Source organism: Botrytis porri (assembly GCF_014898465.1).
Source record: "Botrytis porri strain MUCL 3234 chromosome Unknown BPOR_013, whole genome shotgun sequence".
NCBI classification, from domain to species: Eukaryota; Fungi; Ascomycota; class Leotiomycetes; order Helotiales; family Sclerotiniaceae; genus Botrytis; species Botrytis porri.
In genome coordinates, this window is record NW_024066087.1 from 971,845 (window position 1) to 984,751 (window position 12,907).

The window sequence follows — 12,907 nt, forward strand, 5'->3', positions numbered from 1 at the left end:
ATCTCATTCTATTTCATTATAAATCAATTTGATAAGAGATATAGCTATATTATAATATAATAATATAATTTTATAATATAAAATCATATTATACTTATATTATTAATACATATATAGCTTGATTAGTAAGATATTAATAAGTGATTTAGTATACTTATTATAGAATCTCACAGTATTCTCAATAAACCTTTTTCTCCATCACACTAAAATTAAATTAGCTCGCAATTCACGCGTTGTATATCCTCAGTATCACCATCTCCTTCCTCACCGCCGAAGCAGCAAATCACCAGATCTTTATCTACAATGATGGACGGAGTACCTTATTGCGTCTTTCATAAAAACAATCCATTATCAGCTGAGCTTTGTGAATGGTGCAAAGCTGTCTTACCAGCTCATGAAACCATCGAACGCATCATCATCCAACGTGGAGGAGCCCAGAGAGTCGCAACTGTAACGCATGAAGGACGTGTGCCGTTGTGGATGCATGAATCAAGATCTAATCAGGATCAAAGTGGGAATGAGCAGGATAAATGGCCCATGTGTATCATGGTTCAGATTGAGGTGTTTGGTATGAAATGTTTGGTTGTGATTAGTGAGGATCCTACACGAGGTGTGAAACTTTCTGCCATACGCGATCTTACATATCCAGAGCTCGAGAATAAGGTGAAGATTTTCCAGTTGGCCTATTAGTACAATAAGCTTAGTTGGAGAACAAGAATTGAGGAGAGATGGAAGAAACAGGAAAACAGAAGCGAGAAAACGGGAAGAAGTGTGAATTAGTAAGGATTACGAGATGGCGCGGCATTGGAGGAGAGATGAAGGAGACGCTAAGAGAGCGAGGGATATCTAAGAGAGCGAGTAGGAAATAGTAGGATAAGACAAAATAAGAAAGGGTAGAGGAAAGCCGAACAAAAATACCTGGGAATAACTGGGGAGAGTGGGATGTAGAGAGATGAAGATAACCAGAACTTTGAGAGACGGAGATAAATTATGGGGGACATTTTTATAATAAGCTAATAAATAAATGTTATCACATTGTCAATCGAAGATACAACTATTCATACATCATCTTCCCTCTTTAAGTTTTCTTTTTCTCTAAACTTAACGTTTTGAGAGCTGCCGAAGCCTCGTCTTCCTTCTCAGCCGCCTGTTTCTTACGGATCTCACGTTGACGAATAGTCTCCTCAAATCCCCATCCTACCTCCTCTATATAACGGCGGTAATTGGTACATACCAGCAAATCATCTCTATCAAAGCACTCCCTTACTCCAGTTGTTTCTGGTTCATAATCTTTGTAACAATTCTGATAGTGGCCGACAATTTTTTCTTCCTTCTCCGGCCATGGCCCAATTTGCTTTTTCCATTCCTCCCTTAAATGACGGGCCCATGAACCTGGTTGGACCAATCTAGTCGCTATTGCCTCCCACCATTCCGGAAGATACCCCCCATGTTCCCAATCAATAATACCGGTAACATGACCATCCTTTACCATGATATTGGTTGCATGCAGATCACCATGTGTGAGCACGTATGGTCCTTTCACTGGATATTGGTCTTTGATATTTTGGCGATATTCAACGAATATTTCGTTGAATCGATGTTCCGTACGAGCCCACCATTCTTCAACATCTTCCGTCACGAAGTGTATTCTCTCATTAGGGCCTAGTTGTACATCTCGTATTGGTGAACCATCTGGCGCTTCTAGCTTTGTCGATGTAAACGTGCGCAATTCTACAAGATATTGGACGACTTCTTTGGCAATGACGTTTATCTCTCCATGGCTCATGTGCATCCCAGCTGTCCATAGCGTTTCGCCCGGAACTTTCTCCATCATGCAAAAAGCACTCTTACTATCCGTCCACTGTCGCATGTCTTTTGCTACAGGTATAGTAGAATTCTCGCACAGAAATTTGGAAATCGAAACATCAGGCCCCACATGTCTGGCTCTCGCATTTCCCAAAACAGGTCTTTCTTTCAAAATGTAGTTGTCTCCAATAGTCCATATACCTCTACTGGCATGACACGTGCATTTGATATGACTAAAGTAGTAATCATGTTCCTGGCTTTTTGCTTTCCATCCGCAGTTGTGACATAACAAGAAATCATTCTTTTTGGGTACATGAGCCTGAAACTCTTCTTTTGTATTTCCTTCGAATGGCTTGTATATTGTCGGCTTGTCTAGATATAACGTCATTTCGTCCGGTTAGGTTTGAACTTTGACCTCAAGATTGAAGATAAAAGTAGGATACTTGATAATACGGGATAGTAAAGTGAGTCTAGAAAAATTTGCGCAAGGAATGGATGGTGGAGACAATTCTCTGATCTGGTTTGATTGAAAAAAGGGCACGTAAGTAGACTTTTGAGAACAAGGAAAAATAATACTGATTGATCGATGGGGTTTTGTGATCATTTCGATTGAAAACTATACTAGATTCGGATGCCTTTACCGATGAGTTTCTTTATCAAATATAACAAATATCATGTTGAAGGAAATAAATGAGTTTTCGAAACGTACTAAATCAAATACCAGAAGGATTGAGACTAGAATTATACCACGTCCGGAGAATCTTTTGTCATGACTTTCTTTCTCAAACATATGGAGAATCAATCCCATACAACAAAAGAAATACGTTCTGACTACTCAAATCCAGGTTCAAGCTACACTACATGTAGAAGCACTTGATAATAATGGTTTTGATCAAGGATAAAGACATGCGAAGCAACTTTCATCAATGAAACTCAAATGTTGTATCAGTTGATCATTCGATCCCTGGATAGATGTGCTAATCAATTTTCTAAAATACTTGTCACTCGAAGGAAGGTCTAACAAAGACTCATGGAATCGAGATTAGTACACACTCAGGTGAGAGGCGAAAGACGAATAAGAGTGATGATTGACGTTTGGAATTCGATGTTGAGAAGATTTCGAGTGTGCTCAAACAAGTGAATGCATGGAAACTCGAGTCAATGTGATATGAAAGTCAGCTCTCAACACTTCGGCCTCCTACTTCACACTGACCATTATTGAGTGCAAGTCACAAGCTTCAAAATAAGCCGTCGATAGATCGAATAAAGATATCCTAGGCTTCTTTTTCACTTCAATCTAGTATGACTATGGAAACCGTATTATGGAATTCAACCTTCTTGTACAATAAGAAATCACGCGCCTTGATTAAAAGTTGGAGTAGTAAGTTCAGTACCCCACTTTTCGGCCACCCCACTTTTCGGCCACCTTATAAATCTCACCGCTCTAACCAACCACTTCTCTTTAATCTTTAATGATTTAACAATTATTGAATCAATTGATTCAAAAATTTGATATATTGTTAATTATATTATGGGCAGTGATTATATTGAAGATGATATTGCTATGGCACTTAGTGTTATAATAGGAAATATAATTATTAGAAAAGCTGGTTTGAATTATAGAATACCTTGTACTACTCTTTAATGTTATATAAAAGGTTACCTTTCTTATTAAAAAGATACTCAAAATATACAAAAGATAGCCTCGATATAGAAGAAAGTATTAATCGAATGAATATTAATTCAAAAGGTTTTGAGTATTAGTTTTACACATCAGTAGATATGAGAAATTGGCGAAACCCTTCTCGAGATGAAAGGGAATGAGTTTACACTTGGAAAACAATGGATATACAACTTCCTGTTTAGAAACTCTGAAATTCGAATCAAAAGATAAATCAGAATTGATAATTAATGTGTTTCAGGTGCTATTATCGAAATTATTAGCAAATTCTTCAAAAAATTGAATTTATTAGCTATTATTCATATTAAACCAGAAAACAGATGGAATATGGATGAAGCTGGTATTATGGAAGGCTAGAGCTTGAATAGTATGGTACTTGGGAGTACTGAGAGATGCTTTATTCAAAAGAAGTAGCTTGGCATAAGAAGTTGGACCTCTTTTATTGAATGTATCTTTACTACAGAAAAAGCATTATTACCCCTTATTATATATAAGGGTAAAAGTATTCAACAATAATAGTTCTCTATTAAGCTTGATATATATAAGGATTAGAAGTTCTATGCTACAGAAAATGGATGGACTACTAATGAAACAGATCTAGTATGGCTAAAAGAGGTCTTTATTCCTCAAATCGCCCCTTCTGACTCAAAAGAGACTAGATTGCTTGTTTTGAACAGACATAGAAGCTACGAAACCACTCAATTTATACTTAAATACTTCAAGAATAATATATATCTCTTATTCCTTCCTTTATATACATCATATATACTACAACCTTTTGATTTATTAATATTCTCTTTTCTAAAATGTAAATATCAATATAAGCTTAATAAATTAGATTTACTATTTGATTCTATACTTATAGGTAAAAGGAATTTTCTTGTATATTATTAGAAAGTAAGATTAAAGAGTTTAATTTTGAATAATATTACTTTAGAATGAAGAGCTTTAGGTTTATAGCCTCAAAACCGTACTAAGCCTTTTTTGTTTAGATTATTGCTTGAAAATAGTAATAAAGAAGTTCAAAACTTGAATTCGATTTTAGATAATGATTTCATGCTTTAATAGAATATAGATTTATTTTTGATTTGATGGGAAACGTTATAAAAAGCAAATGATTTATGAAAATATATATTAATATTGAAATCTAAAAAAGAAACAGATTTATATGCTCGTTGATTACTCTTTTGAAAGATTTAAAAAGCATTTGATATTAAGAACTATGAAATTATAAAGTTTAAGTATTGAATAAAGGAATTAGAATACAAATTAGAATATATTATACCTAAAAAAAAGAGGAAGGTTAATATTAGTTCAAATTCGAAGTTTTCTGAGATTAAGGCTATATACCAGGCTCAAATCGAAGCTAATGATTATGAAATTAATAGAATGGATTTCAATAGTATATATAAAACTAACGCTATAGAAGATTGTATTGTAGTTGGATTGTTGTTGAATTATTGAAGTTTAAAAATTGTATATATATATTTTATAAGGTGGCCGAAAAGAGGGGTGGCCGAAAAGTGGGGTACTGAACTTATATAACGCAATATATATTCTACTACCTATTTCAATAGGTAATATCGAGTGAAATATTACTAAAATTATCGACATTAGTATTAATAAATTACTAAACATTAACGGAGATACCTCATGTCAACAAACTCCCATAGATCCCAATGATACCTTCAATAATTCATATATATCAAAGTAGTATAAAAGGCTCGAGTAAAAGCGACTATAAGACTAACTTTTATTACTCTAACAACCAACCCTGATAAGAGTATACAAATTCTCTTCAACTATTCAATAGCTTCAACTGAGAGCCAACACTAGTACAATCATGATAAGCATATCGTGAAGACTTCATACTAATTACCAAAGTGATATAACAGAGTCAGACCAGGGGATTTCTTCCCTATCAAACATTGTGCTCTCTCCGCTAGTACAATCAGTCAAAATACACGTACTATTCGAGCTTGACGTGAAACTTCTTGTCGTGTTACTACTTTAATAAAGATTGGAAGGGTGGTGAGCAAACAGTCCTCTCGTCTCCCCTTTCACAAGCGTTTGCAAATTAAACACGCAAACTCTACCTCGCGCAAAGATGGAAAATGAACGGTATAAAGAGAACTGAAACTGCTTTGATGTTTGTGTTGCCCTAACTGAAGACACTTTTGATTTAACTACTTCAACTGTTAATCGATCATTTTGTCTACTTGTGCGACAATTCAGTTTCTCATTCCTTACCTATCTTGCCGTTTCCGAGCAATTTCGCAAGGACGAAACGGACGAATCTATTGAATTTGGCATACAAGCACTTGACCAATACGTAGATAAACATTCCCCCGGACTCTCCAAATATTAAAGCCTTACATTGAGAAGGATTCCACCGGCAAGTTTGATTTTCGTTATTACAATTTCTGGAAAAGTGTAAGAAGAGAGACGTGTATAGAAATCTATCAGTAGTAGCCCTAAGAAAAGGAAATGAAAACTGCGATGAAGAAGGTACATTAGACAGGAGACAGTTCCGGGACAAGAAGAGCTGGTATTGCAAAGTATCAAATGACATGAGCAGGAAGCTTGAAATCAAACCATAGCGACTATGGTAGATTTTCCGACCGTGGGTCTCATTTTCATCAGTAGAAGAACGCCATCAATGGATAAGCTCAGCCACCTCTACAAAATCTTTGTCCCGCCATCACGGTCCACAGGGGGAACGACAATAATGTTGATGATAATTCGCCACTTCTCTACAATTCAGGTAAAGTTGGTACAACAAAATCAACAGAAAAGAGAATGATTACTGAGACTTAAAACGAACTCATCCTAGGTAACAAAAGATCACGTCCACGATCCCACGCAAATGAGTCTATCCAGGAACTTTCCCCTTCTCTGGCCTCAATCCAGATTATACAATCATACGACTTTCCCCTTCAACACATATTTTTCAGGAAACCCGATATCCTCATCTCAACCACAAATGCAAGGAAATAAGAAACAAAGAAACAGCTCCATATGAGGTGATGCCAGATGCCAGATGCCCAGCTAGCTGAGAGCGAACTAACATCACTATCTATGTAGTTGACGTTCTCTTTGCAATGGCACTTTTGTAGGAAATCAATCAAATCGATTCGAACCATTTTTCAGTTATAATTGGATAGCTGTCAATCAGAAGCCGTCCGATGCGAGAATTTCCCATATCTAAATTGTGGTAGAGTTAATACTGTATTAGCATCATTTTCTCATGCTTAGAACCGAAAAGAAAGGGATATTTCCTCTCCCATATAACACCAGAGATACAAATCAAATGAACTGACTCGGATGGAATGATATACAGGGCTCATGCAGATCAGCAGCATTGTCATAGACTCACGACTTGTTCAAAGTTCATTTATTCTTTCTTTCTTCTCTACCTGATGGCCGTTGCTAATTGCGCTGTTTGCCACGCGTGGGATTCAGAAATTCATCCTTCATCAAGTATATAACTCTTGACCAAAATCATCCGGCACCGTAAAGACATGCTAAAAACGCCCATTGTGTTTGTTTTCCACAATCAAATGCCCCACTGCCAGGTTCCAGACACCGTTATCCAATCAACTTTTATATAGACCCCCCCAAAAAACATGAGCTAGCGCCGCGAGCTCAATCCAGCTGTCTCTCTCTTTATCTGTATTGAAATCTTCCGCTACAACTGTCTCATCATCTTTATATTCTTTGTATTCCGATTCTTGCGCGTATTTCTCATTGAGAACGGATTCTATCTGGTAGAATTCTCTCGGCTTCTGAACAATAAAAGCATACGTCTCATCATCCTCTAGAAATATTTCCCCTCTTCTCGAATTCCGATTTCTATGCACATATTAGCCGAAGTCCAAATCTAACAAAGCAGAGAGGGAAAAATAATAAACTTACCCAAACCTTTCTACCGACTCCAACACACAAACCACAAGTAAAAACACCACCACAATTCCCACCACCATAAAATCATTTCTTCGTACCATCTCCAAATGCGCCAAGCGAGTTCGATATCCTACCGCAGTCCCGGGCCACGAATTGGAATTTCCACATCCTGGTTTTTCTCCATGGTTGCTTATCCCTCTATTTTCTCCCTCCCAGTATTTCCTCGCATCTTCTTTGCGCAATTTAGGTAATGCAGAAGTAGGCATACTTGGTCTTGCTTCATCCTCGTCACTCGTCCTCGTCAAACTTTGAAGATATGCCGAACTGAGTGGTGTTTCTGCAGAAAGGGCCTCATCTGCGGAGATGTCATTTGATGGGGTCATTGGTGCATTGTCGAAAGCACCTTCTTCCGCATCATGTTCTTCGTCCGAAGGGGAAGTAGTTGTTGGTTTAACAAAAGTTGGGACAGGTAGCGTTTGATGTTTTGGGAAATGTGGATCGCGGGGATCGCTGAGTTTGGGATGAGAGAGCGAGAGAGTATCTTTGACTGAGTGGAGTGAGTTGCAAGATTGTGAATTGAAACATTCTCGGGAAACTGGGAATGCGGTTGAAAGTTGGAGGAAAAGGAGGAGCGAGAGCGGTGATGATGGTCGCATTTTTGCGATTTATATGAATAGAGCGATTACGATGTGAATTATTGACTAGTTTTCGAAGGAAGAGGTGAGGTCGGTATATATATGGCTATAATCGTACAGAACCAAACGTCCCTCGTCGTGAATGGCAAGTGATATTCCGATGTTTTAGGACGCTTTGGTAGTTTGTCCCACTCAAAATGTTTGGAATGCCGCAAACGTATCTGTAGATCAATCTTTCCGAACACAGCTCAATTCAATCGATCAATACTTGAGGGATGAAAAAGTAAAGGCTGGAGCAAGAAAGCAAAATTGAGAACAAGAGTCGATAGAATGAATATAAAAAGGTGGTGGGAGTGAGGTAGGGAAACTCTCGTATTTAGACCGAAGAATAGCGTACCACACACAGGTGGTGTGTGTTAGAGCCAATCATTTCTTCACACTTGGGCAAAAACAATAGTTGCAACACAAACACAAACATGCATCAGTATTTTCGGTACTCTACACAAGGGATTGGAGTTACATGGGGTGATCCCATCCACTTCATGTTTCTAAAATGCTAATTTGGTGGAAATCCTTCAAAACTTAAAAATCCATATTGGGGTGTTGGCAAAGGAAAAGCTTCAGCCCCTCAGGGCCCTTGCGCGATTTTCATGGGTGATTTCTAGGGTAAATCATGAAGTGGCATGGTTTATAGTTAAGGTTACATGGGCTGATGGGGCGTGAATGCTATTGTTTTTTTGGACTGTTCGAGGCGGCGTGGTGAGATGTGGGCTGGGTTTTGTCCGGCTTGATAGAATGAGAGTATAAGCCTTGTGGCTTTGTACGGTACAAAGGAGACAATCAGACAAGCAGGATTCACTCCTCCAACAATAGAAGATATACTTCGATATTCATCACATTCTGATTCGTCCTTAGTTTCATCCATTCAATCCCATCCCTCGATCTCGCTCGACCTCTCATAAACTGGAGCCTGAAAACGTGAATTGAGTGATATACAGCGCTACTCGTATCTAGCATATTACTAAGACAAGATCACGGAACGGTGGAGATTTGCATGATTAGTGGGATTTGCACTTATGGGGGAGACCTTTTATAGCTCTTCCTCTTCCACTTTTCTTCGTATCCTATCAGTGCATCCATCGAAAATCCTTGTGTGGAGGTCACTGCTTGAACACCGAAGAGTAGATACTAGGAGCTACCTGGGTGGGCTCGTAAATATCCACGGAGTACCACCAACTGTAATACCAAGAGATGGTCATGGCGCCCCCACGCGACTTTGGATGATTTGAATCTCTAGTCAATCAATTGGGGAATGTTTTTAATATAAAACCATGATTTGTGGAAAGTTAAGAATGGCTTGCTCTCGTGGAGACTCGTAGAGATACATGTTTATGTACTTTGCTTGACATGCTACTTCGATAACGAACTGTGTGGGTAACTGTATCTGGTGGCTTCAATCACAATATACCGAATTGAAATTGTATTATGTGGTGCTATACGAGTAGAGCATTGGTTGCTCAATCAGAGTGCCAAAGAGTGTCATCATCAAATTTGTTATACGAAGTGAAGTGTCAAAAAACTCTTATTTTCCCCTCAATTGAAAATGATTTTCTAGACCGAGGTTACTAATACGATTCTAGCGCTGCTTATGCCATAAGGGTAGGTATTTAAACGAGCTATTCTTGTCAATGAAGGGGTAGCTCCCTTGATTTATTGGATTCTTGGCAGTTGGGCGTAGTAAAGGATAATAACAACTCAATGCGACTGAGGGAATATTCTGCGCTACCAACTCCATATATACGTTCACTTGATCAATACCTCTACTCAATGCTTCTATCACGAGATTAATGTTCGACTACAGCATCGTTTGCGGTGAATATATTTTAAGATTCAATGGCAGATGATACATAGTCTCCAAAAGCTTTTGTTCGTCATAGTCAACGATCGTCAGGTACACAAGGGAAATCCATCCGGAATCCCTGTACCTCTTTTGTCTTAAAGACGAGAAGCTTCGGCATCTACTCATCATACATCCATCGTACACCGTGTACGATGTGGTGTACCAAAATCCCCGCAAACCACATGTTTCTCCCACAAAGTATAAGAATTAGTAAGGTTCGTTAGTATGGTTAGGATCACAGGCTGCATTCTGAACTATCCTGTCCGGTATGGAGTACCGGAAATCACTGAAAGGGGTCGCGGTCAGCAAAACCAGTGGCCCCCGACCCTTAATTTTCACCATGAATCCTTCTGGAATGACGATGGAAGGTTATTTCCACCTTTTTCTATGTTCGGGAAATAGCTTATATCTTAATACTACTCTTCCAGTACTGCCACCATTCATAAGATGATCTGAGGTCCGAAGCGGCATCCCTGAACGCTCGTCTAATGAAGGGCCATTCCAGCTCTTCTTGAAACTTTTCATCTGTTGCCTTCGGTGAAATATAAATAAGGACTGATACATCCATTGCTCATCAGACGAGGTCCTCGAAAGGGAATCGTTCATGAAAGCTAAATAAGACCGAAACCCCGAGAAAGGTGCAGAGCAGAGAAGCAAATGAGATTGATATCAATTTATTGAGGTTACTCCAGAATCCGGATACTTACGTGACAATGTTATGTTTCATGAAATGTAATACTGCATCGTTGCTTATAAGATCTTACAATGTAAGTTTCAGTCTCGTCGACTCGGCCTTGCATTATTCCTCTGTGCGGAGTAGGATGAGAATTGGAGATATGCTTATCCTGAAGGATCTTTTTCTGACACGGACGAGATGAGATGATAATCAGATCATCTGCATCCTTTGCCATGATCTGGTAATCGAAGGTCTAATAATAGGATATTTCTAAAGCAAAAAAAACGCACAGTACCTAGCAAACTATGTTGATACAAAGACAGAGAGGGACGTGTGTATCACTGTTCATTCACAGGAAGTGAAGGACGGATACCTGACCTATCTATGGGAATGAATAGGTAGGTAGGAACAAAGATCTTCTATTCTAATCGACTAATTGGATCGAATTCGGATAAGCAGCCCCATTACAATTCCAACCAATCAATAATCCTAACTTTAAATCGGTCACTCAATACTTGTAGGAAAAGTAAAAGAAAATCATTCACTCACCCACCCACCCACGTACCCTCGCCATCTTATGGTTACCTCCACATCAATAATTCATCAGTAATTTGAGACATGCAACAAAATACGATTATTGTCACGTGAATCATGCTCATATCATGCGTTCTTAGGTAAGCGCACTGCTCATCATCCACAACGGTAACCGGAACTGACCTCAATAGCATCCCAAAACAATCCTCAAGGCTGACAATTTGTTAACCAGATATCAACTTTGAAATGTTACAGCCTTCTCAATTATGGTGCCTCCACTGGCACCTCAACCCGCTCCCCCCTTAAATCGAAGTTCGACAGCACCCAACATCACATCTGCTCGAACTATACCTTATGAAAGGTCACATCTTGCACCAGAAGATGCTATATCTAAAGCCTCACCACCTCGGAGGCCATCTGCCGCTTTCAGCCAATTGCGCATGACAAATGGGGATGCTGGAAGATTAAGAAGTCGAGGAAGGCATACCGACAGAACGAAAAGTAGTACCAGAAGACGGAAAGCTACTTGGAAAAAACTGCTATGGGTGAAGCAATCATGTATAGCATACTTCAATCCAGCAAATGAAAAACAATACTGATCGATTGATATAGATCCAGACAATTACACGGACCAGGATACCTTTCTCGAACATCTGCAAAGAAACCCACGTCTCCAGCCTTATGATTTTTGGCCATTGGTAGCAGACTCCACGGTCATAGTTCAACACGTTTGTTCTGTCATCATATTCATTGTTTCTTTCGTTGGGATATACGATAAACATGTCTCTCCGGTTTCTGTGGTCGGCTGGGGCTCTATCGCTACCTTTTTAGGGTGGGTATTATGGGATTTATGGGTGGGACAGGAAGAAAGTACTCGACCAGCATTTCCACCGCCGCAGCCTTTCTCTCACACTGTATCTGCAACAAGTTCAACACCAAATCTATTGTCAACAGCTCCAAACGGGCCAAAGCATCCCCATTCAATATCAACAACATCTCTTCAATCTACCACCTCCAATGTAACTCAACCGCCTCCAACACGACCGGTTTATACACCGCATAATTCTCGCCTCTCTCATCGCACATCGCTCCGTCTTTCAACTGCTAAATCAGCCCTTCTAATATACTTCACCCTTCTCGGCCTTTCTCCCATTCTCAAATCTCTCACCAGGTCCACCTCTTCAGACTCGATCTGGGCAATGTCATTCCTCCTCTTTACAATCAATATATTCTTCTTCGACTATGCCACCCCATCTCCTTCATCCTCGTCTGGCTATCCACCATCAAACACGAAGAACAAAAACATTCCCGCAAGTTTGAGTACGAATGCTGCTTTAATGGCCTCCACAGTGCTAGCATCACGTCTTCCTAGTACGGGGCAAGTCTTTAGTCTTACACTCTTCTCCATTGAAGTTTTTGGCCTTTTCCCTGTTTTCCGCCGTTATACTCGCTTGCATTCTTTACGTGGTCATCTAATACTGACCCTGTTACTCGTCTTTGGTGCCGGAGGTGGCGTAGGATTGGTATTGCCACAGTCAGGAAGATCAGCTTGGGATTGGAAAAGTGGATTGATTGGTGTGGTTTTGGGAACGCTGATAACAGGATTAGCTATGGGTGGTTGTAGTTGGTGGTTGATAGGATTACAGAAATATAAGAATGAAATCCACGGGCCGTGGGATCCCGCGAGGCCTGTCATTAGAAGGGCTTGGGATGATTATTAGACGAGATGATAATATAATTCGTAGAGCTCACTCCATCTGAGGTTTCCATCA

General features: G+C 39.3%; 4 protein-coding genes across 4 annotated transcripts; 2 read left to right on the top strand and 2 right to left on the bottom strand.

Annotated features, from left to right (window-relative positions):
• Positions 1 to 303: 303 nt before the first annotated feature.
• Positions 304 to 690, top strand: EAF01_009202 (uncharacterized protein; the record flags this gene model as incomplete). The annotated part of the gene is made up of 1 exon (XM_038917458.1): positions 304 to 690. One exon carries the CDS (start codon positions 304 to 306, stop codon positions 688 to 690), a length of 387 nt encoding a protein of 128 aa, XP_038767063.1.
• A 388-nt stretch (positions 691 to 1,078) lies between these two features.
• On the bottom strand, positions 1,079 to 2,194 carry EAF01_009203 (uncharacterized protein; the record flags this gene model as incomplete). The annotated part of the gene is made up of 1 exon (XM_038917459.1): positions 1,079 to 2,194. The coding sequence occupies one exon, from the start codon at positions 2,192 to 2,194 to the stop codon at positions 1,079 to 1,081; it is 1,116 nt and encodes a 371-aa protein (XP_038767064.1).
• Positions 2,195 to 6,866: 4,672 nt separating this feature from the next.
• On the bottom strand, positions 6,867 to 8,370 carry EAF01_009204 (uncharacterized protein). Its single transcript, XM_038917460.1, has 2 exons — positions 7,403 to 8,370; positions 6,867 to 7,339 (listed from the first exon to the last, which is right to left on the bottom strand). The coding sequence occupies exons 1-2, from the start codon at positions 8,044 to 8,046 to the stop codon at positions 7,084 to 7,086; spliced, it is 900 nt and encodes a 299-aa protein (XP_038767065.1). The 5' UTR covers positions 8,047 to 8,370; the 3' UTR covers positions 6,867 to 7,083.
• Positions 8,371 to 11,371: 3,001 nt separating this feature from the next.
• On the top strand, positions 11,372 to 12,884 carry EAF01_009205 (uncharacterized protein). The gene is made up of 2 exons (XM_038917461.1): positions 11,372 to 11,693; positions 11,748 to 12,884. Exons 1-2 carry the CDS (start codon positions 11,402 to 11,404, stop codon positions 12,854 to 12,856), a joined length of 1,401 nt encoding a protein of 466 aa, XP_038767066.1. The 5' UTR covers positions 11,372 to 11,401; the 3' UTR covers positions 12,857 to 12,884.
• The last annotated feature ends 23 nt before the right edge of the window (positions 12,885 to 12,907 follow it).